The 25,481-nt window shown below is 35.3% G+C and overlaps 2 protein-coding genes across 2 annotated transcripts in view; one reads left to right on the top strand and one right to left on the bottom strand.

The window, feature by feature from the left end:
- LOC143640667 (putative N-acetylated-alpha-linked acidic dipeptidase) overlaps window positions 1-25,481 on the bottom strand; it is a 357,153-nt gene that overhangs the window by 156,596 nt on the left and 175,076 nt on the right.
- LOC143391243 (tripartite motif-containing protein 51-like) lies at window positions 11,984-18,524 on the top strand. Its single transcript, XM_076843884.2, has 6 exons — window positions 11,984-12,394; window positions 12,684-12,779; window positions 14,676-14,906; window positions 15,577-15,599; window positions 16,481-16,578; window positions 18,028-18,524. Exons 1-6 carry the CDS (start codon window positions 11,984-11,986, stop codon window positions 18,522-18,524), a joined length of 1,356 nt encoding a protein of 451 aa, XP_076699999.2.

The following is a 25,481-nucleotide window of genomic DNA, read 5'->3' as shown; positions in this document are numbered from 1 at the left end:
ATGTCCTAAAAAAAGATGAGGAGAAGGATCAGTCTTGTTTACAAAATAAAGATAATTTAGAAGAAGCAGCTACTGAATATCATAATGAAGAATTCTTTGCCCCCATAAGTACACATTCTTGCGGATCTTCTACCAAAAATAAATTGGGTTCCAAAATGAAAAATACTTTACCACCTCCTCCACGGAATGTAGGATTTAAAGGAGCTATGAAAGAGGCTCTACAATCTGGAGATTTAAGTTTTACTCTCCCTATCACTTTTGATTCAAATGATGAGAATTATATGCCTCAATGGGAGCCCCTTCCTTTAAAACTTTTAAAAGAATTAAAACAGTCTGTTCATGATTATGGGCCCACTTCTCCTTATACTTTACAGATAGTAGAAATTATTGCCAGTAGATGGATGACTCCATATGATTGGTTTGCTACTGCAAAATCTTGTCTCCCTGGAGGAACATTCTTACTATGGAAAACAGATTATGAAGATAGAGCTAAAGAACGCTCTCGATATAATAAATCTATAAATAGTGAAGTCACTCTTGATATGTTAATGGGAGAAAATGATTGGGCTCAGCCAAGTGATCAATTACATCTTCCTCATCCTGCCTTGATCCAGTGCTCAGATTTAGCAGTTAATGCTTGGAGACAATTGGAAAATAAAGGAGTTAAAACTTCTGGCTTAAGTACTATAAAACAAAAGCCTGAAGAACCTTTTGAGGAATTTTTGTCTCGATTAAAAGAATCAGTGGAAAAAATTATAACAAATAATGAAGCTGCACAAATTATAATTAAACAATTAGCTTTTGAAAATGCAAATACTACATGTCAGACACTCCTAAGACCTATTAGAAAGACAGGAAATTTATCTGATTTTGTTAAGGTTTGTGCTGATGTATCACCCTCATATTTGCAAGGTGTAGCCATAGCTGCAGCATTACAAGGACAAACAAATGCTCAGTTTCTTAAAAGACTTCAAAACAGAGAACAAAATAAAGGAAATCAAAGCTGTTTTTCTTGTGGACAGACAGGTCATTTTAGTAAAGTTTGTCCTAATAAAAATTTTCAAAATAAAGAAAACATAGTTTCTAATCAGATATCTAGACCCAAAACTTTATGCCCACGTTGCAATAAGGGTTTTCACTGGGCAAAGGACTGTCACTCTAAATTTCGTAAAGATGGGACACTTTTAATAGGTGGACCAATGCCTCAAAAATTTCCACAAATCACTGCCAATCCATTGCCGGGAAACTAGTAATGGGGCCCTCCTTGGGCCCCTTAAATAATAGAGGACATCAACAATCTTTTTCAACAGAATATACTATAAGGGCTTTATTAAGAGCCACACCAGATTCAGCAGGATTAGATTTGGCATCTTCAGAATCAGTAGTTATTCCCTCAGACTCTTCTGTTCTAGCTATACCTACTAAAATTTATGGACCTTTACCTAAAGGAACTTTTGGTCTTATTCTAGGAAGAAGCTCTGCTTCCCTACAGGGAATCAAAGTTATTCCTGGAGTTGTTGATTCTGATTTTACAGGAGAAATTAAGATTTTAATAGAACCTCCATCTCGGAAGACTTTGATTATTCATAAAGGGCAAAAAATTGCTCAAATTTTGCTACTCCCCTATTTATCTATCGGAAACCGAACTATTTCAAATGAACAAAGACAAACAAAAGGATTTGGCTCTAGTGATATGGCATTTTGGGTTCAAAAAATTCAAAATTCTCGTCCTATGAAAAAATTAGAGATTCAGGGAAAAATAATTGATGGTTTATTAGATACAGGAGCAGATGTGACTTGTATAGCTGGAAAAGATTGGCCTTCAACCTGGCCTACAACAGTAACTCCCTCAACACTTATGGGACTTGGAACTGCTACTAATGTAGCAAAAAGCACTCAAATACTTAAATGGGCTGATGACAAAAATTCAGGAACTTTTCAGCCATATGTTATTCCTTCTCTTCCTTTTACTTTATGGGGCCGAGATATAATGTTTAAAATGGGAGTTTCTCTCTCTACTGCTCTTGTAGAAGAAGCTCAACAGGATTTTTAATTGGGGCCATTGTTGAAACAGCAGATAAAATGACTTGGAAAAATGATGAGCCTGTATGGATAGAACAATGGCCCTTAACAACAAAAAAATTACAGGCTGCAGACTTGTTGGTTAAGGAACAACTTAATTTAAAACACATAGAACCTTCTAATAGTCCATGGAACACTCCTATATTTGTTATTAAAAAAAAATCAGGTAAATGGAGATTATTACAAGATTTAAGAGCTATAAATGCTACCATGGAGGATATGGGTTCCTTACAACCAGGACTCCCATCTCCAGTAGCTGTCCCTAAAGGATTTCATGTTATGGTAATAGACTTACAAGATTGCTTTTTTACTATTCCATTACATCCTGATGATCGCAAAAGATTTGCTTTCAGCCTTCCCTCTGTGAATTTAAAACAGCCATATCAACGTTTCCAATGGAAGGTGTTGCCTCAAGGTATGAAAAATAGTCCTACTCTTTGTCAAAAATATGTTACAATAGCAATACAACCAATAAGAGATAAATATAAAGATGCTTATATCATTCATTATATGGATGATATATTAATTGCTCATAAAGATGTCCAATTGCTTCATCATATATTATTAATGCTGACACAGTCTTTACAAAATTTTGGTTTAATCATTGCCCCAGATAAAATTCAGCAATCACCTCCTTACAATTATTTGGGTAGAATTATAAATACTCAAACTGTTTCCCATCAAAATTTGAAATTACGGATTGATCATTTACAAACTTTAAATGATTTTCAAAAACTTTTAGGAGATATTAATTGGATTCGTCCTTTTTTGAAACTTACTACTGCAGATCTTAAACCCTTATTTGATATTTTGAAAGGAGACTCTAACCCACGTTCTTCTCGTATTTTGACAGAAGAAGCTAAATTGGCTTTAAATAAGGTAGAAGAAGCTATTAATAAACAACAATTACAAAGAGTTGATTATACTCAAACTTGGGATTTTCTTATTTTACCTACTCCTCATACACCCACAGGAGTATTATGGCAGTCAGGCCCTTTAGAATGGATTCATATGCCGGTTACTTCTAAAAAGGTTATTTGCTCATACCCTACTGTGATTGCTTTATTAATAATAAAAGGAAGACATAGAAGTAGAGAGTTATTTGGGAAAGAAATGGATAGTTTGGTGATTCCTTATTCCAGAGATCAATTAAATACACTTATGGAACATTCTGAAGATTGGCAAATAGCTTTACAGGGATATTATGGTCATATTAAATTTCATTTGCCATCTCACCCTTTGTTATATTTAGTTAAGAATAACCCAGTTATTTTTCCAAAATTGTTTTCTTCTGAACCTTTACCTCAACCAGCAGCTTTAGTTTTCACTGATGGCTCCTCAAATGGACGAGCATCTTTAGTTATTAATGATAAAACCTATGTTCAACAGACAGAGGAAACCTCTGCTCAGAGGGCAGAAATCATAGCTGTAATTATGGCTTTTACCCAATTAAAAGATCAAATGTTTAACTTATATACTGATTCTCAGTATATTGTAAAAATTTTTCCTCATATAGAGACAGCTTCTCTTCCTCAACATAAGACTACAATTTTTCATCATTTAAATTCTTTACAGAAGTTAATTTTAGATAGACAACATCCTTATTTTATAGGACATATTCGAGGACATTCTAACTTACCAGGAAAATTGTCACAAGGCAATACATTGGCAGATTCATTAACCAGACCCCAAATTCTTACTGTTCAGAAAGCTACAGCTAGTCATGCTTTACATCATCAAAATGCTTCTGCCCTTCGACAACAATTTCATATCCCTAGGGAATCAGCTAGAACTATTGTCAAAAATTGTCAAACCTGTCCATCATTATTGCCAACTTTACCCATGGGAGTTAATCCTCGTGGTTTAAGACCTAATGATTTATGGCAAATGGATGTTACTCATATTCCTTCATTTGGAAAATTAAGTTATGTTCATGTTGTTGTTGATACTTTTTCTCATGTGATTATTGCCTCAGCAAGAACTGGGGAAGCATATAAAGACGTAGTGCAACACTTGTTTATTTGTTTCTCATATTTGGGAATGCCTAAAGCATTAAAAACAGATAATGCACCAGCTTACACTTCAAATGCTTTTAAAAAATTTTGTGATATGTTTAAAATTTCTCATTCTACAGGAATTCCTTATAATCCTCAAGGACAAGCTATAGTTGAGAGAGCTCATCAAACATTGAAAGCTCAAATTACTAAACTTCAAGAAGGAGAATATAAATATAGTTCTCCTTATCATGTTTTACAACATGCTTTGTTTGTGATCAATCATCTTAATTGTGATTATAAAGGAGTGACTCCCATGTTAAGACATTGGGAAAGTAAAAAAATATCAGCAAAACCCTTGGTAAAATGGAAAGATCTTTTGACAGGTAAATGGAAAGGACCTGATGTATTACTAACTTGTGGGCGAGGATATGCTTGTGTCTTCCCACAGGACGCAGATTCCCCCATTTGGATTCCTGACAGACTGATTCGACCCTATGTCCAGCCTCCGGACCAGAAAGCGGAACAGATCGTGCCCTCCGAGTCTCCGACACACCTCACCATTGACCACGGTGCCTGAGGAAGATTTGATGACTACCTTGATTCCATCTTTCTCTCGAATGAGCTTTGATGACCCTCAATCCTTATTCAGACGATCATCTTCTACAAGATTTGCAGAATTACCAACTTGGGGACAATTAAAACAATTGACTCATCAAGCTCGAGAACTTATTTCTACTCAGTCAAACCTCTGCACTCCTGAGAAAATGTTTGTTGCTATGCTAGCTATTCTTGCCTGTCAGATAACCAATGTGTCTTCTAAATATTATTGGGCATATTATCCTGATCCACCTTTATTTCATCTCACTACTTGGGGAAAAGGAGATATTAAGGTATTTACCAATAATACTAATCTCCTAGGGGGTAAATCTAATTCTTTTATTACTCCTATATCAACTCATAATTTTAGTTTTAAGGGTCATAGTCATTTACCTCCTCTGTGTTTTAGTTATAATATTATTCCAATTGTGGGCTGCATACCACTTAATTATAGAACTTTTATGACAAATTCTCCAAATGAGGAAAATGATATAAAGGATCTTTGGATGCTTTCTATTTTAGCTTTAGATTTTCCTGATTTTAAAGAAAATTTGCCTTCAGAAAAGCCTCCTTCTATGTTTCAAGATTGTAAAAAAGCTGAGTCCCATCTTGATCATTCATGGGTAAGAATAGATAGACAATTTGGATTTCCAATGTGGCATACATGTATGTTTATTGAAAGAGGATTTAAAATCTTTCCAAAAAATTCTTCTTTTCCAATATATGATTTTTCTATTTCTGAATCTGAATATGAGGCTCCTAAAATTTTATCGTCACCTTCATGGAATACTCCTCGAATACGAATTATTAGGAGCATTCCACTTGAACCCATGAATGAATGGTTCTCAGCTGGATGGGTTGCCCCTTTATATTTTACTAAAATTAAACAACATTATCAGGTTTATACAGAACTTTACAGATTATTGGCTTCTTTAGACATAATACATATGATTAGGCCTTCTTTAGTACATGAAAGTCATTTTGTTACAGCTTGTGTAGGATCCCCTTATGCAATATTACTTAAAAATCAAGGAACACTAAAGATTTCAAAATTAGAGGATGAAACTTATGATGTTGTTTGTGAAGGTTGTACATTAACAAATTGTATTGATCCTAGCATATCAGCATCTAATCATATTTTAATTGTACATAAACCTTCTTATGTTATGTTGCCTGTTAAATTAGATTCTGTTTGGTATGATGATCCTGGGTTACAAGCATTAGATTCAGTTAATCAAGCCTTAATTAGACCTAAACGTTTTGTAGCTACCTTAATTTTAGGAATTTCAGCATTAATTGGTATAATAGGGTCCATAGTTGCTTCCACCACTGCATTAGTTAAAGAAGTTCATACTGCTCATCATGTAAATCAGTTGTCAAAAAATATTTCTACTGCACTTATGATTCAGGAACATATAGATACAAAGTTAGAAGCTAGAGTTAATGCTTTAGAAGAGGCTGTCCTTTACATTGGTAATCAAATTCAAAACATAAAAACTCGAATGACAACTAGATGTCATTCTCAATATAAATGGATTTGTGTTACTCCTCACACATATAACTATTCTAAAAAAACATGGTCTCAGATACAATGTCATTTACGAGGATTATGGAAAAACACTAATTTAACTCTAGATATAGATGAATTACAGGAAAAAATTAAAGACATTAGCCAGGCACATATTTCAGAAACAACCATTCCAGAATTAGCTGACACTTTTGTTTCCAAATTAAACTCTTTAGTCTCCAGCAAAACTTTATTTTCTATTTTAATTAATAGTGGTTTAAGTATTTTAATTATTCTTGTCCTTATTTTTGTCCTTCCAGTCCTGTTCAGATTGCTGAGTCGTGAAATTCGTTCAGCCCATCTGGAACTAAAATTACTTCATTTAAAAAATAAAAAAGGGGGAATTGGTGGAGGCGATCCCCCACTCACTGTCTTGACAGGGTCACAGTGAGAAAAAGTGTTGGCAAAGCCGCTCTCCCACTGTCTTGACAGGGTCACAGTGAGGATGAATGCTGGCAAAGCCACACTGGTTGGTGGGTAACCGAAACCATGAGACCCTTTTTTATGTAATTGGGACTTTGCATTTTCATGCTTATGTTTCTCACAGGAGGCATGAGCATGTTAAATGCCAAACAAATTAAATTTCAGATGGCTAGAACAGAACAGGTAGTTCAAGCCTTGGAGGCCGTTCTACCCACCCCTCAGCATATCAAGGACAAAGTAAAAGGCTATTCTTCTATCTCAGTACATTGTGGACAAACCTAATAATGGACAACAATCATCCTCTGAAAAACAAATTCTTTGAGAACTAGTGCACCTTGACTGAGAAACAAACTCTTTGAGAACTAGTGTACCTTGACTGAGAAACAAAGAAACTCTTCGAGAAAGCAGCTCAACCAGTTTTATGAAAATAAATTTAGGAATCAATTAAAATAGGTTTATAAGACACAGTTTTAAAATAATGTTAAAAATATTATTTTATTTAGATTCTTAAGTTTAGAAATTCTTAAGTCTTTAGTTGTATAGGTTTCTGATATGTTTTAAGGATGATTCATAAACTTTAGGATATTTTAAATATAAGATTTAAAGGGACTTTTTTAGATGGGAATTTTGAATTAGAAATAAAGTACAAATGTACTTTAGGTTAATGATTGGCTAAAGACTTAGAGTCTGGTTACGTAGTTTGGCATTAGTTAATAAGGAAATAACATATCTTGGGAAAAATAGTAAATCTTGGGAAAATCTGAAGGATGTAAATTGGTGACATGTTTTATTGATGATTTTGTACTTTGATGATTGTATGGCTGGGGGTCATATCCTGGAAGAATGTAGATTGGTGTGCTCTCAATCATGGTTAAGGAAATGTCATGTGTTGGCAAAGTTTTAAATTATGCAATCAATGACGTATTGTGAATCTATAATGATGAGAAAAATTGTAATAAAAAGGGGACCCAGAGAAAGCAGTTTTAGCTCTCTCTCTGGAGATTGCTCAAACGGAACGACTCCTGTCTCATCACTTCGCCGACGCCACTCCTCCTTCAGGACTCCCTGGACCCCGCTGGGGCTGGACCCCGGCATTTAAGTGATTGGCCATTCTCTCCAAGGTTAAATGAACAACTGGTTTTCATTTAATGATGTGGAATATTAGTACAAGTGGCTCTATTTTGGTTTGGACCATTGGGGAAAGACCAAATCAGTGAATACCTATTCAATTTATTTAAGAGATAGAATATACATTTGAAAAAAACATTTAATTATTTACAACTATAGTGCACAAATTAAAATATGCAAACATATTCAAGAGTTAAATTTTTATGATTTGATGAGATTTAATTTCCCATTTTCAATTCTTTCGTTCTTTTGTTATAAAGCTTGAGGGAGGAAAAGAAGGTTGAGATCAGTCACCTAATTCATATAATATTTTGAGGCCTCAAAATATTTCAATTGAGAGCTCAGGTATTTACAAGGATGTCTTTGGTTTAAGTTGGAAGTTAAATTCAGCAATTCCCTAGTTGATAAATTCTAAATAATATTTTGAAAGAGATGAAGAAAATTTAGCGAGAACTGGTGGGAAATGTGATATGGAAAAGAGATCAATGATAAGTAGTTTCTTCAATTAGTATCCCAGGCCCCATTATTTTTCATTTTGAGACAGAATCTTGCCAAATTGTTCAGGCTGACTTTGAACTTGCAATTCTCCTGCTTTAGCACCCTTAGCAGCTGGGATTATAGACACACACCACTGCTTCCAGGTGCTTCAATTCAATCTTGGAGAAGGGTTAACTGTTTACTCATGTGTTCCCTTACCCACACCCCCTTAAATATCTTTGGGCTTCTTCCTGCATCTCTAGTCTATTTCCAGATATATTTGGGATACACCCATAAGTTACTTTAAGTTACTATAATTCTATTAAGAAATTTTAAAAAATCGAGTCTCATTGGCACATTCCTGTATTCCCAGTGACTCAAGGTTGACACACAAGGATCTCAGATTTTGAGAACACCCTTAGCAATTTAGAGAGGCCATAAGCAATTTAGTAAGACCCTATTTCTAAATAAATAAATAAATATAAAGGTCTGGGGATGTAATTCAGGGGTAAAGTGCCCTGGATGTGAACTCAGTATGCTTACCCTTGAGCTACATCTCTAATCCTTTTTATTTGTATTTTGTGATAATCTCTTCAAACTTGGGATCCTCTGGTCTCAGCATCCTGATTTGATGGATATAGAAGTGTGACTCACTTCACCCAGCCAAGGAAGCCTTTTCTATGGAGTGAAGGAAGCACTACTTCAGTAGAAGTTCAGAGCAATCTAACATCATTTCTAATACATTTTTACTGACATCCTTTTTGAAAAGTCAGATAAGAACAAACTCGAGAGCCTGTTACTTTCCCCAACATCATTTTCTTAAATATGTTTCTGTAATTCTACATACTAAGTATCAATAAATTCTTTTTTTCTAGAAAATATTTTGCTAAGTTTTAAGTAAATGATGTTTATTTTTTGACAATTATGCTTATTTGCTGGCATGCTTATATTGTGTAAACAAATCTTGTGCTGATGATTTTTATTATAAAGAAATCTACTCTCTTATGTGTTACTGCTGTATCTGTTCATCTAGATTTGAAGAACCAGTTCATATGTCTAAACTGTTTTTAAGACCTTATAAATGTCACATGTTTATTTTTTTTCTCAATAGGTAGTACACCAATTTTAATTGGAATGATATGTCTTTCCAGGGCACATTCATAGGCATCTGAAAACATTTATGATTGTTACAGTGTGGTGCTTTCCACTGGTATCTAATGAGTAGAGACCAGGGATTTTGGTGAATATGCCACAAAGTATTGGGCAGCCCCCTGAACAAAGAATGTTACCTAGCTCTGCTGTCGAAAATTTTTGAACTGGTGTATCTTAACTTAGGTTAATAGTAATACTCAAGGGGCTGTGATTGTGGTCCAGCGGAAGAGCATTAACCTAGCATGGGCAGGATCCAAGATTGATTCTCAGCATCACATAAAAAAATAATCATAAAGGTATTGTGTTGTGTCCATCTAAAAAAAAAAGATTCATATTCTCTCTCTCTTTCTCTCTCTCTCTCTCTCTCTCTCTCTCTCTCTCTCTCTCTCTCTCCTTTAAAAAATAGTAATACTCAAAGGGCTAGACATGTAGCTCATTAAAAAAGCCCTTGTCTAATATGCACAAGGTCCTCAGTAATAAAGCCCTTGTCTAGTATGCACAATGCCTCAGGACTTCAATTAATAAAAAATAAATAATACTTAGCCATCTATTGGAGAAAATCAGTAATTAGTAGAAGTCCTACATAAATTGCAAGCTAATGTCAAAACCAAAGTTACAGCAAATTAGTTTAGTGACTAATACTTCATTTTATAAAATAGAGAATAATTATTCCCAAAAGTTGAGCAGAGGAGTTTGGTATTTTAGATAGAAAAAGGCCAAATAAAGCAGAAACAAAAAGCATGTGGTTGTCTTCAAATTTACCGACCTTGTATGGTGAGAACAGACATGGAGCAATTTAAAAATAACCTATTTTTTAGTATTCAGTTGGCTTAAGATTATATTTTTTGTGTAAGAATTAAGATAGAGAAAGCTTCATTTTCATGCCCATGAAATTGCCCTGCATGGGATATTTGACCTTTTGTCCTTAATCTTTTTAAGGCGAGTAGAGGGGACATGGGAATGAACATAGGGATACTTAACAACTGAAACATATCTCCAATCCTTTGTATTTTTTATTTGGAGAAAAGTTGTGACTAGGTTACTAAGGGTCTCACTAAATTGCAGAAGCTGACCTTGAATTTGTAGTTCTTTTGTCTTAGGCTCCAGAGGCAATGGGATTACAGGCTTATGTCATGGAGCCCACTTCTTTAATCCAAAGAAAAAACAAAAACAAAATCAAAAACAAAAACATAACAAAAGACAAAAAATACAAAATAAAACAAACAAACAAAAAAACAACAACAACAAAAGAGTTTCTATCTTTTGTTTCCCTTGCAGAAATCCTAGGTTGTTTTTTGTGAATTTATGTTTTGTTTGTTTGCTTCATATGGTGTAATTGTCAATGTGAATCATCATCATTATTGGATTAAGAGATGCAGATGATTTAGCAGATTCTAGGTGTGTCAAGAGGGTGTGTCTAGCAATGATTGGCATGTGGAATAGCCAAATGAAATGGAGACCCTCCCTAAGTGGGGCAACACCATCCAATAGGGTGATGGCTTGGATGGAATAAAAGTTGGAAGAACAAAGAAGCAGCAGCAGATGCAAGCTTGATTCTTCTTGAACTGGTTCTTGATTGCTGCTGTGAGCATCTGATAATATATGATTATTGCTTCTTTGCTCTTCTAAAGCAGACTCTGCCAGTGATTTTCCAGGGAGTTTCCAGAAAGTTTCAGTCTTGGACTAGGATAGAAAAATTGATCCCTCTTGTTCTGAGGATTGACTGCACAGCTACTGGTTCTTCCAGCACTGGTGACCTTTGTGGACTATTCACCTTCTGGTCGTGTAAGCCAACCTAAAATATCCCTTTTTATAATTGTACTTCCTATTGGTTCTCTTCCTCTAGATAACCATAATACATATGGCCTTTTGTTTGTTTGTTTTACTTTTAAAGAGCTGGGCTTTTATGCCCACCTCTACAGGGATATTTTATAAAACTTTCTTTTGAACTTCTCATACTTCATTGGCCCAAATAGACTATTTCTCCCAATCCTGCTTTCATCTTCCAGTTATTGGAAAGAGTAATAGGGACAATTATGATTATAGACTTCTTTTTTTTAAGAGAGAGGGAAAAAGATATAGAGAGAGAAGTAGAGAGAGAGAAAAATTTTTTTTAAATATTTATTATTATTTTTTTTTGTTTGTTTTCGACAGACACAACATCTTTGTTTCTTGTGGTGCTGAGGATCGAACCCGGACCACACTCATGCCAGGCGAGCGCTCTACCGCTTGAGCCACATTCCCAGCCCGACTGTAGACTTCTTATAACCCAATTTCTATACCTAAATTCAAAAGATCAATACTCAAATTTCTACTCTGGTGGGAACAGGAACTCAGTGTGGAAGGGATGTGAGTCATCTAGTCAGAATTATGCCTGGTATAAAGCTGAAGGCTCTCCTTGTGCATCAGTACTTCTTTTGTGTCATAGAATATAGTTTGTCTTGCTTTAATGAGCATTTTTAAGAAAATAAAATGTAGTTATTATTCCCCAGGCATAGTTCTTGAGAACCTTTTAGCCTAAGCAGAATCAGAAGTGGCCTGTTTTTTCTTCCTCAGAAACATGGATTCCAGAATCATGCAAGCCTTCCAAAAGGAAATCACCTGCCCTCTCTGCATGAAGTACTTCATAGATCCAATCACCTTAGCCTGTGGTCACAGCTTTTGTAGGCCCTGTGTCTACCTTGGCTGGCATAACCTCCCAGATCATGTTATCTGCTCTGAATGCAAGCAGATGGTACAGAAGAGAAACTTTAAAACAAATATTTGTATGAAGAAACTGGCAGCCATTGTCAGAAAAAACAGTCTTTGGCAATTCCTGAGCTCTGAGGAACACATGTGTGGGGCTCATAAGGAGATGAAGAAGATCTTCTGTGAAGAAGGCAGGAACTTTCTCTGTTTGCTCTGTTCTAAATCCCAGGAGCATGAAGCTCACAAACATTGGCCAATCGAAATTGCTGCTGAGGAGCACAGGGTAAGTGATTCCTCTGAAGATCCATGTCTGTAAGAACAAAGAAATCAACATGGGTCTCTTTCCTTGGTGAATGCATGACTCTCTCTATGTTTCCCATTTAGAATCACTTCCGGTTCAAGTCTCAGGCTTCCCATAGTTTACAAACATCTGAAAGGAACAAAGAAAACATAATGACCTCGTTATTTTCAATGGGGTTAATTTATCTCTCATTTCTGGCTTCTTCCCTATGTGAAGGTCTGAATGTTACACTATTTTTTGCTGCTTCTCTGATTTATGATTTTTTTTACAGGAGATTATGGTGAAGAAAATGCAGTGTCTATGGGACAAATATTGTGAAACTTACAGAAACCTGACCATGGAGATACTGATTATGGGCTCATGGGAGGTTAGTTCTACGCTTCTGCCTTCAACATGAACTTAGGGGGGCATATGTGCAATGTTTAAAGTAGGGAATAGATCTGAAACTCTAGTTTTCTCTAGGATTAAACAAGAAAGGGGTGGAGTCAACAGTAAAAGTATTTCCTCAGTTCCTATTTAGAGCAGTATGGCCCTTAGCTAGAATTTCTAGCTGAGACACAGATATTAACAAAAGCATGCTGCTTTACTACAGGTAAAGGTACACTTAGTACTTAAACAATAGCTACAAAAAACTGGTCCATTTCACAATGTCATATGTGCTGGGATGATATAAGTGACAGGCAAAAGTGGCATTTGGTAGTCACTGAAAATTCAAATGCAGCTTCCAAAGCAGATTAAGCTGAATGCTGGTAGAAAATTTCAGAGAGAGGGATACATGGTTCAAATATAAGAACAGTCTGAAATTACCCCAACTAATTAATATTTAACATCATAATATAAACCATGGAGGGGAAATATGATGGATTACATAGCTTTGTGTTTTGAGTAGACAATTACAAGTTTGAGAATAATTTTTAAAAAACTCATTTTCTTTGTGAATGTTTATCCTGAGTGTGTTATAATTTAAATGAAAATTAATTTGAAAATTGTTTCATGATAACTATGAAAAATTATAAGCTAGAAAATATGGCAGAAATCAAGGCTGTAAATATCTCTTATTGGAAAGGTTAGGATACAAATCAGAAAGAAAAATGGCCAACATGTAAATAAGTGAAATTCTTGATATATTAGAGTATGATAACTTGGGTTTTTTTTAGAATAATTAAGCAGGGAATTAGAAAAGGAGTACAAGGGCAGAGACTGGAGATGAGGTTTGAATTTTAAATAGTTGGTGGCAAAATTTTTCACTAAAAGTTACTTTAAGATTAAGTCCTGAAGAGGAACATAGCCATAGAGTGTCAACCCAGAGAGAAGCACATGTCAAATATTTGCACTTGGTATATTGAGAGGGAGGTTGCTGAAGTCACATTGAAGTTGATGTCATAGATTGGAATGACTTTTGAGGAGAATTGAAGGAAATGGTATCAGACAGATAATAGAATCAGATGCTAAATGACACTTCAGTATGACAGTTAGCTGGGTGAATTGCATGGAAATTAGTATTGCACTCTGAGGTTACAGTATGTAGGCTTTAAGTGACTTGGCTTAAACTCAAGAAAAGTGAATGGATTTCAATTCACTCCTTGGGGTCTAAAGTCCTTAAGTATGAAATGGGTTATGTTTCTCCACATATGGGTTGGAAAGGATAAGACAACTATATTTTTGTGTGTGGATTGTTTAGAAAACTCTTAACCATGAATAAGTGAATGTAACTTGTTCAATAAAACTGCTGATCATGATGCAGAGTAAAGGACATGGTGGTGCAGTCCTAAAATCTCACCTGCTTGGGAGGCTAAGGCAGAAAGATTACAAGTTTGAGTCGAGCCTCAGAAACTTAATGAGATTCTCTAACAAAATTAAAAGAAAGAAGGAAAAAGAAAGAAATAAAGAAAGAAAGAAGCCATGGGTATTTATAAAAAAAAAAAGGAAAGGAATAAAAATCTGTGGATTCTGGAAGTTTGACAAGATGAAGGCTTAAATTTGATTGTTGATAAGACAAACAATAATCAGGGAGTTTCTTTATTTTATTTTTGTTTGTCCTTTTAAAATACACATGACAGTAGAATGTATTGTGACATATTATGCATACTTAGATTATAACTTATTCTGATTAGAATTCCATTCTTGTGATACTACATGATGTGGAATTTCACTGATGGTACGTTCATATATAAAGAGAGGAAAGTTATGTCCTAGAATCAGGAGGTTTCAACAGGAGTTAGAGGGATAGGTCCATATTTTGATGAATTTAATTTTACTGCAGAACTACATCAATTTAAGAAGAGAAGCAATTAGAGTTGAGTATGGGAAGATGTCTGCAACTTACTATGAGGAAGAATGTCATCATTTAGAGAGGCTACAAAAAGAAAGCAAAGACATTTTTGAGCAGCTCAAAGAGAGTAAAACCAGAATGGCTCATATGACAGCAATATTAAGAGGAATGTATGAAGAGCTGAAGGAAATATGCCACAGACCAGATGTGGAGTTACTACAGGTAACTACTGATACATGGGGATGTAGGACAAGCATGTATAGCTGTTGCATTTCCCACCTGAAATCCACTTCCCTGTTGCTTCCAGTTTGGGTCTATAAACCTATTTCCACACAACTGCAGTTACTTTTCTATCAGGTCACTGCTTCCAAGGATTTCTAAAAATGAAGGATCCCTCCTATGTTATTTATAAGAGACAAAATTGTATGGAATGATTAATGGATAGTCCCCATCTGAAAATCAACAACATAATTGGGACTTTTAGAAATTCATGATTTACTGAGCTGAACATGGGTATTCAGGTTAATTCCCTGATATAACAAGATGGGGTGATTCAGGAATACAGACCTTATTGCTACTCTGTTGTGGCTGCTCACCTGAGACACAGGGCCTTGGGTCCATGGTGGGGATCTTATGATTGCAGCAGAGCCCAGACTCCACAGTCTCTGCCCCTTCCACTCACACAGAATATTGAAGAACCAGACTTTACCAGGACTCTATAGTGGACTGTTTTCTTTTGAGTAGAGAGGAAGTGGGAAATGCATCCAAAGATGGGAGATAGAACTTCTGGGGAAGTAGTAACTTCTGGCGCTGCATCAAAAATCTCACACTGTACCTAATGGTAGAGGGATCCTGTGAAAATCACTCAGACTTTTTATTGTTCTTTTCACAGGTCTTTGGAGACATACTGCATAGGTGAGTGTTTACCTGCCTCTCAGCAGATGCTTTTGCAGTTTCTACAGTACTAGTCAGGACTACTATGTGCATGATTCATTGGAATACTGAGTCACTATTGTCATTGATCTACTTTTTTCCTCCCCCACCTACTCTTGACATCTCTCTTACTTCCTATTCTCAGTGATTTTAGGAGCAGCTTCAATAAAAATGTGGCAAAAGAGAAACCATTTAAAACTCCTTCCATTCCTTGTTTTCTTTCCAGTTCTGGAAATCTATGCAGATAAAGGAGAAATACTAAGTGCTCTCAAGGGTGATGAAGTCAAGACACCTCACAGAGCTAATAGAGGGAACAGTGGCTAACAGGAGAGATAGAGTGCTCAAATGTGTGAAGCCTCTAGAGATTTGTTATTTTTGTATGTATAAGTTGACACTTTTAAATGACAGTTGAAAGAAACTCAAAGCATTAGAAGTCTGTGGGTTCTCCAGAGTAGCTCAGCTCCAGGAAGCAGACATCCCTGCCTAAGATTCTTCAGAAACTCTCCCTGTGAAGGAGGCAACAGCCAGTTCTAGTTTTTAGAGAAGCTTGTGTCTGCAGATAGGGAGATTTCAGTGCAAACTGGAAATGCACACCAGGTTTTCACTCTTAAATATACGCAAGTGAACAGAAAACTAAGTATGTTTACAGAATTTGATGAATAACAGAAAGGATTAAAGTGGATTCCAACAGCATTTACAATATATTTGAATATTTAGGAACTGTGAATAAGAATTAATTTCACAAAGGGACAATTTCTGTATTTCCACATCTGTGTGTTACAAGAATTCTTATAAAGTGTCTCATCAAGAGAAGTCATCATTTTCTGACTGTACATATGTTAACTGCATCTTCCTTCTTGCAGGATTGAATCTATGCAGCTGTATATAGTCCAGCCTGTGAATCCAGAACTCAGTGCACGGCCCATCACTGGACTAATTGACAGGCTCAACTTCTTCCAAGGTAAGCATAAGCCCATTGGCAGTGTTCTCACAATCTATTATTTGTTAGGACGACATGGGTGGTATTTCCCTTTCATTAAATATTTTACTTATTTTTACAAATAAATAATTTGACTGCAAATTCTTGAGTATATGTCTATAGTCAAATTTACAGTATAAAGAGTGAAAGATAAAAAACCTACTTAAATATAATCCAAGCTCATATGTCCTGAGGTATATATAAAACAAATGATATAAAAATTGGAAATTTTAATAAACAGAGCTACACTCAGATTTAAGTTTCATTATTCAATTCCACACACAAATTTATGCAGTTGTTTAGTATGTTCATTATTTAAATAAAAAATTGGTCCTGGCATTTTAACTTGGGGCCTCACATATATTAGGCAAGTACCCCATCACTTAGCCAGATATGCAGCCCCCACTTTTTTTTTTTTTTTTTTTTTGAAACAGAGTCTCACTAATTTGCCAGGCTGGCCCTAAACTTTTCATCTGCTTATCCCAGTCTTCTGGGATTTCAGGCATAAGCCACATTATCCTGCTAAATTTAAATTGTTAGGAGAAGCATTGTGGGGTAAATAGGTGACTAGAACTTTATGTTGTTTTTACCATGGGTATATATGATTAAATGACATAAAATTTTGAATAGCTATAGGAAATCTAAGAGAAGAAATCAGCTTTATCACCAAGAAAGAAAAATAGACATAAAATTGATTTTGGTTTGCTCAATATAAAAAGCTATATGTTAAATCTCAGATATGCAGGGCATTGCAGAGCCCACAAAAAACTTAGGGATAGTGAAAAGTTTTGCATAAATAATTTCAAATTATTCTTTCTAAAATTACAGAATTTATTGAGGAATAACAGAAAGGATTAGAGTGGATTCCAATAGCATTTAAAATATTTTTAAATATTTAGTAACTGTGAATAAGAATTAATTTCACCAAGTTCTAATTTCTAAGATGTGTGTGTGTGTGTGTGTATATATATATATATATATATATATATATATATATATATATATATATATATCCAGTTATCTAGAAAAGGTTACAAGAGAGAAAATCTTCACTTCTCATCCAAATAATGACACCATTTTTTTGAAATAGGAATATTTTTCTGATACTCATTTTTGATGCCTCCAGAGAATTCAGGGCATCCTCTCTGTAGCTATTTTGAAATAAAAATGAAATTAAAAGATATTAGTTTTATATTTGACTCAATATTTGATTTTTCACATTTTCAACAAATTTCTGTATCTGTGGCAAGGAATTTGTTTGTTCTGTAGATTTACTATTCCTGGCCATAATTTATTAAATTTTACAACCACAATCATTGTTGCTGCTACAATTTCACATTTTTCAGTAGTATCATTTTATCTCAGAAAGACTTTTTTTAGAACTTTAACTTCTTATTATTTACATACATGTCTGCAATATTGTTCTTACAGTTGATATTACTCTGTGTCCTGAAAGAGTCAACTGCCATGTCTTCCTGTACGGAGAGTTGAGGAACTTGAATGTTGGATGCTATCCACAAGGTGCCTCCTGGATCACTCCAACATCAGAATGCTTTCTTGCCTGGGGTACTCACACTTTTACCACTGGCAGATATTACTGGGAGGTGGAAGTGGGAGACTCTTGGAACTGGGCTTTGGGAGTCTGTAATGATTATTGGAAAAAGAACAGAAATTACAAGATGGATGAGGTGGAGGGGCTCTTCCTTCTTGGATGTGTTAAGGAGGGTTCTCATTGCACTCTCTTTACCACCTCCCCACTTGTACTTCAATATGTACCAAGGCCCATTGGCAGAATAGGAGTATTCCTGGATTATGAAGGTAGAATGGTGAGCTTCATTAATGTTGCTCAAAGTTCACTGATACACAGTATTCTTTCCTGTTCTTTTTCTCCCCGTCTCAAGCCTGTTGTCTGCTGTAGTCACATCTGACCAGACATAGATAAGGACTATGCCCCAATGTATGGAAAATTAAATATCCAAGGAAGCCCTCTTCCTTGGGTATTATCAAACATTACAAGCAGGTTATATTTCATTAACTTTACATTCCTTCTAATGTTATGAAAACCTATTTACTCTGTTATTAATTATGGTGATAATATGAAAAGCCCATATATTCCTAAAATTTCTTTTTTAAAATTTATTCATTTGAGGAATATAATTGCCTGTGGTACTAGAAGTAGAATATATTTTCTGGTTTAACTTTATTCATGGACTGTCTCAAATGTAAAAATAGATAAAGTATGATTTAATAAAGTTAAAATTCAACCTAAGAGAACATGTCTCTTTCTCTACCCAAACAAGCATGACCATAAAGACTCAATGGTTATAAGAACATAATTTTCCCACTTCTTTTTTAATCTAACTTTAATTTACTCATCTTGGTCCATTTTCTGTTGTTTTTACACAAATCCTATATCTCAGTAAATTAGAAAGACAAGATTCATTTACCTCACAGTTCTGAAAACAGGTAAGTTCTAGTTCTTGTTGCCTCAGTTTCTGGTGAGTTTCAAGATGAATCTGCTCATAGCAGAGAAGCAGAAGGAGAAATCATTCAGTGCAGAATGTGAAAGCACATGGATGGTATTCTTCCTAACAACCCACTGTGTTAAAAATAACTCTCCAAAGGCCCCAAATTCACTCTTTCATTCAGGTTCAGTCCAAGGAGAAAGGCACTGATACTTTTTAATGACTGAAAGGCCCCATCCCAAAACACCGCTGCTCTATGGAATTACACATTAACTTGGTTTTTATTGAGGAAAAACCATATTCAAAACATATTACTATATATCCATCCTGTTCATTATTCTGAGTAATCACGCTTAATCATCTGTGTGATGATTTTCTTTCTAAAATTATAATCATACATGTGAATATTTACAATCATTAGTATTCTCCTCTGCATTGGCAATCAAAGGACAATCAATCTAGTGCTGAATCAAATGGTTATACAGGTGGACAAAAAGAAAACTGAGCCCTACATATACATAGTCTTTTACAGGTTGACTTAAGAGAAAATAGTAGTCTCATAGAAAAATTGCCTAGACAAGACATGAAAACAATAATCAATGAGGAAAATTTAATGGGTCTGCATTAAAATTAATGAATTTTTGCTTAAAGATAATATCACAAGTGTAAACATACAAAACTGGAGTTGGAAAATTGCCATGCACTATGAGTGGTGCCTGTAATTTCACCTACTTGGAAGTCAAATAAGGTGGTTGGTTTGAGTCCAGGTGTTCAAAGCAATAAAGCAAGATCTTATCTCAATAAAACCTAGAACCAGGCATGATGGTAGATGTCTATAATCCCAGCCACTTGGAAGGCTAAGGCATTAGGGTCAGAGGTTTAGCAAGGCTCTAAGCAACTTAGTGGCATAATTTCTCAAAAAATAGAAGTGATATGGTATGTGACTCAGTGGTAAAGCATCCCTGGTTTCAATTCCCAGTGCCCCTCCACCCAAAAAAAGAATATATTTACCAAGTATGTATCAAAGATACAATATATAGGCATCATAGATGCTATGTTGGTTGATCTGAATTGTCACTTTGGACTTAAGGATGCTTAAGATTAGGATGCTTCTGGGCATGTCAATGGGAGTGTTTCTAAAAATGATTGACATATGGCACAGCAAATTGAAGTACAGATTCACTCTAAGTGTGGTTGAAGCCCTGGATGGAATAAGTTCAAAAAATGAGGCATCAGTGCCCTCTAGCTTGATTCTTTTTGAGGGGTTTTAGATTGCTGCTGAAAAATCCTGAGAGCATCAGACTCGAGCTCCTTCACTCTTCCAAAGTGGACTCTGACCACTGACTATCAAGTTGTTTCCAGGCCTTTTATCCCACTGGGACTACATCATTAATCCATCTTGTTCTGAAGCTACAGTATCTTAGAATAAGCAGCTACTGGTTTCTCCAGCTCTCCAGCCTGCAGACAGCCATTGTGGGACTATACAGCTTCTGGTTCTGTAAGCCAATCTAATAATCTCCTTTCAATAATCATATATTCCCTGTTGGTTCTGTTCCTCTAGAAAGCCCTGACTAACACAGATGCATAAAGTTTGGTAAATAAAGAAAGTGAACCTGTTGAAAAATTAGATAAGTTTTCTTGAATGGTAACATCACAAAACAGAATACACATATGTAGTCAGTGAAAAATAAAAAAAATACTCACCTTTATGAATCATTAAATTATTGCAAATTCAAACCATAAATGGAATCACTAGACATTGACAAGAATAAACAAAATTATAGATGAATAATATGTGTTGACAATAATGTAGAATAAATGAAGTTTATTCAAGGCTAGAGAAAGTATTAATTGAAAAAAAATAAATTTTGGCTTACTTACTGAAAGCATTTCCTAAGGCCTAGATATTACAGTAGGATAAACATATATTATCAGCAGTTTCTACATATACTTATTAGGTAAAATATATAGCAATGTTGTTCCTTTCATCATTTCTCATAATACCCTAAAATTTGCAGCCAAAGACACTTAGCAACAGTAGAATAGCTAAATTGTTGTACACTCATACATTGTTGTACACTCATAAATTGTTGTACACTTCATTCCATGAAGCAATGAAAATAAACAAACTCTCATTGCACCAGTGTGAATGAATCTCAAAAGCATAAGCTGAAAACAATACCCAGTTTTTCCACTGTATATATCTAAGGACTGATATATTAGATATTTACTAAGAGAATACATTTTAGATAACTTTACCACACAGACACACACACACACATACACACACACACACACACACACACACACACACAAGACCAATGGCACCTTATTTAAATAAATTGTATACTCTATGATGTAACATTTAAATTTAAAATATTTTTGGGGGGTGCAGGGGGTTGAACTCAGGGGCTTGTCCATGCAAGATAAATACTCTATCAACTGAGGTGTATCCCAAGCTCCAAACTTAAAATAGTAAGTAATTTCATGAGATAATAATTATGTAGGTCACTAATAACTGGGAATGAAATATAGGACAAATTACAATTCAGGGAAAGATATTTTGTTTCACCAAGAGGTAAGTATCTCTCCTGTTTAACAAAACTTTAAGCCACAAAGAGAAGAGCAAAATACATTATTGCCTTTGGGAAAGGGGAAATAAAGACATTTAAAAAGCAGAGAGAAATTTTAAAGTAGATACAAATATGTGATGAGTCTAGAGCTACAGGTGGAGGTGGACATGATCACTGATAAAGCCCCTCTCAAGACTCAGGGACATGGAATGTGCTTAAGATCATGGGTTTATCATCAGAATCACAAGGAATGCTCCTACAACCTTCATGTTGCCATTGCCCAATGAGACTAGAAAGTGATGAGTAACATGTAAAAGCACTTTGTCTGAGAGCCTGAAAAGAGTTTGTAGGAAGAACTAGAGTGTGGAGCAGATATTGAGACAAACTAGTGAGCCAGTCCAACCCTAAAAACAAAGCAATGCTAGGTAAATATGCAGCCAATGCAGCACTGAAATAATGACATTTGTAATGAAACCCAAAACCAACTCAACTTCCCACCAGATTGATTCAGACACAACACGCAGAGGTAAAGTCTAGTATGAGAGAAAGCATGTCAATTTTCATCTTACATTATCAAAGAATTGTTACATTTTTTATAAGAAAATTATAATATATAAAAATAAACAAGATAAAAGTAAAAGAAACACCATTCATCACCAAGCAATCAACAGCTCTATATCGAGGTGTGGCACAGGTGTTGGAACTCTTTATACTTAGATCAGTTGGCACACTTCTCCAAAAGGTTGGTAAGGTGTCCTTGCAAATTGTGCCTTTGTTATCTTTTGGTGTAACTTTTAAGATTACTTATACAGAATGGAAAGGGAAAGGAAATAATTTTCTTTTTGAGTATGTGTGGTACTGGGAATTAAACTTAGTGATCCTCTATCATTGAGCTACATCTCCAGCCCTACTCATGTTTGAGTTTGAGACAGGGCCTTGCTAAATTGCCCAGCCTATAAACAAACATGTGAACCTACTGCATCAGTCTCCTGAGTAGCTGAGATTACAGGAGTGTGCCACCATGTTGGCCACAAAAATGACATTTTATACAATGTTTTGTAAATTGGTTAGATTTATTACTTTTCTACACATCACTCATTTATTTAGTTATTTAAAGTTTGGTAAAGTCTTATATTTATTATTCTGTTTGATATTAAAAGGCAAATTTTAAAAGTTAAGATAGTGATATAAACTTTTAAAAATAAAAATCAAGGGGAAGAAACATAAAGATTGAAATGTGTTCCAAAGGTTCATGCTGTTGGCTACATGCAAAAGGATTAACAGTTGCCCACCCTGACTGTCTGTGCAGAAGGTCTGAGTCTTCAGCTTGTAGCTTCCTCTTCCTGCTTGTACCATGCCTCTACCATCATAATAGACAGAAGCAGTAAATGGCTCAGAGGTTAAGAATCTTGACATCACAGACTCTGAGAGTATTTGGCAGTTTTTTTTTTTATCTCTCCCCTCTTCTACTCGCAAACACTTCAACAGGAAGTGGTGAATGCTCTGCTGGTTCCCAGGTGAAACTCAAGTTCATGGATAACTTTTTAGCAGCATTAACATTGTCTGAAAAAGCCCCTCTCCCAACCTTTTTTTTTAGATCATCTTGCTCAGTTTCCCATGCTGCCCTTAAATTCTTTATCCTTCCAAGTAGCCTCAGCCTCCTGTGTAGCTGGGATTATTGACATGAACCCCTGTGTACAGCAGCTGTCTCAAATTTTTTGCCTGAGCTACATGTTATATAATTGCTTTATCCTAGGTGTCAGAAATCACTGTGACCACACTGAATCTTCCAGATAGAACGTATGGATGCCCAAGCCAGTATCTGGGAGCTTGTATCTCCTCGATTTCTCTTTTAGGGAAGAAATTTAGCAAATATGAACTTGAGCTCCCCAGAAATGAGGAGTTTTTCTCATCTAACACTTTGAAAATCTGGGGGAAAAAACACGGCCTCCTGGACAGCCTAATGCCTTTGTAGCTAAGGAAATTTCAGGGCAGCTACTTCTCCTGAACAGTCTCCCTTAAAGCCCAGGATTCTTGCATTAAAGGCTTGATTTTGTATCCTAAGATCATAATTAGTAACCACTGGACAAATTCATTCTTGATACTAATCTGTGTACAAGGGAAGTTCTAGAAACATCCATGCAGTGTATAAAGAGTCTGTAGAGGCTTTGTGGTGGCACCTTTTGTGTTCCAAACAGGATGGGTTGGAGGTGTGGCCCCATCTGCTCTTGCAGTTTACACTGAATATGTGTCATTCCTTAAGAAGCACTTGCAAGGCAGGACCCTAGGGCTCTTACTGGGAAGCATGACATTGAGGTGAGAAAAACAAAATGTCTGTGTACCAGGGATTGAATCCAGGGGCACTTAACCACTGAGCCACATCCTAGCCCTTTTTCATATTTTAGTTAGAGATAGGTTCTTACTGACTTGCTTAGAATCTTACTAATTTCTGAGGCTGGGGTTTGAACTGCTAAGCCACCTGCTTCAGCTTCCCTAGCTAGGAATATAGGCATGCACCCCCACATCTGGTGAGTAAAATAAAATTTCTAAATTAAATCCCTCTTTAAGTGACAATAAAATTAAAGTCAATCTCAGGTAAAATATTCATAAATGTTCAAAGATATTTACTAAAAATCATATATTGATGACACCCTCTTTCTATGTTTTTTTAAGAGAGAGAGAGGTAGAGAGAGGTAGAGAGAGAGAGAATTTTTTAATATTTATTTTTAGTTATCGGCGGGCACAACATCTTTGTTTGTATCTGGTGCTGAGGATCAAACCCGGTCCGCACACATTCCAGGCAAGCCCACTACCACTTGAGCCACATCCCCAGCCCCTCTTTCTATGTTTTTAAAGCAAAAAAAAAAAAATTAAATGAACACAACTAAATATTTAAATACAATCTGAATCTGAGGATTCATTTTGTTTTATTTTTTTTAAATTGATAATTGTTTGTAAGCCTGTGGAGGTTTATTTATGAAGATTAGCTAAGGTGATACATCAATATTCTGTACCTGAAAACTAATCACCCACATTACCTAACCACCCACACTAATTCAATCCCACACACTAACCCAATTACCTACACTAACAATGATTGGAAGCATCTTGAAATGTAATCCAGGAAGAACTGGGTGTGGTCCTCAGGCACTCAGTAAAAGGGCACTCCTGGAGACAAGCTCATTCTTCTCCAGAGCAAAGTTTGGAACTCACCTGGCTGAGGGACATTTTAATCTACCTCCTCTACAAATAAAGCACATAGTCCTAGAGCTGACTTCATAATTTCCCTTCTGCAACAAGCAGAGGTGAAACCATGGACCCACTATTTAGGTAAGTACACAATTTATAGTGGAACTGTAGCTACTTTCCCAATCCAAATCGAGTCAAATTTCATATTTTAAATGATCATCAAATTAGGTTATCTCTATGAAATGATGCTGTTTCTCTACTTAGTATAAAAAAATCCATTCCTCTTCTGTCTTGACTTGGATGTAGTTTGGAATTAAAGTGATATTTAATTTAATTTTGTAAGTTTTGTATCTCTTAGTTGTTCCTATGTATTTTATAAGGACTCAGAAATTAGTTTCCAGATAACTTGTAATTTTGTATTTGTAGATCTAAAAATATATTTAGGAATATTTCTTCCCTTTTATTTCTAGAAATTCAACCACTTGTGCATATGAGAACCCAAATCTTTAGCAAAATAAAATTATAAATAATGCTTTGTTTTATGGAAGAGATTAAAATAATTGCATATTTTCACAGTGTGAAGCGGTGCTTGGTAATTGTTTGGGCTTGGTAGAGAGAGATATTCTCTTAAATGCATAATATATTTGAGTTATCTATT

Source organism: Callospermophilus lateralis, chromosome 2 (assembly GCF_048772815.1).
Source record: "Callospermophilus lateralis isolate mCalLat2 chromosome 2, mCalLat2.hap1, whole genome shotgun sequence".
Classification (NCBI taxonomy): domain Eukaryota; kingdom Metazoa; phylum Chordata; class Mammalia; order Rodentia; family Sciuridae; genus Callospermophilus; species Callospermophilus lateralis.
The sequence above is the reverse complement of the archived record's forward strand: the minus strand, read 5'-3'. Positions and strand labels throughout refer to the sequence as shown.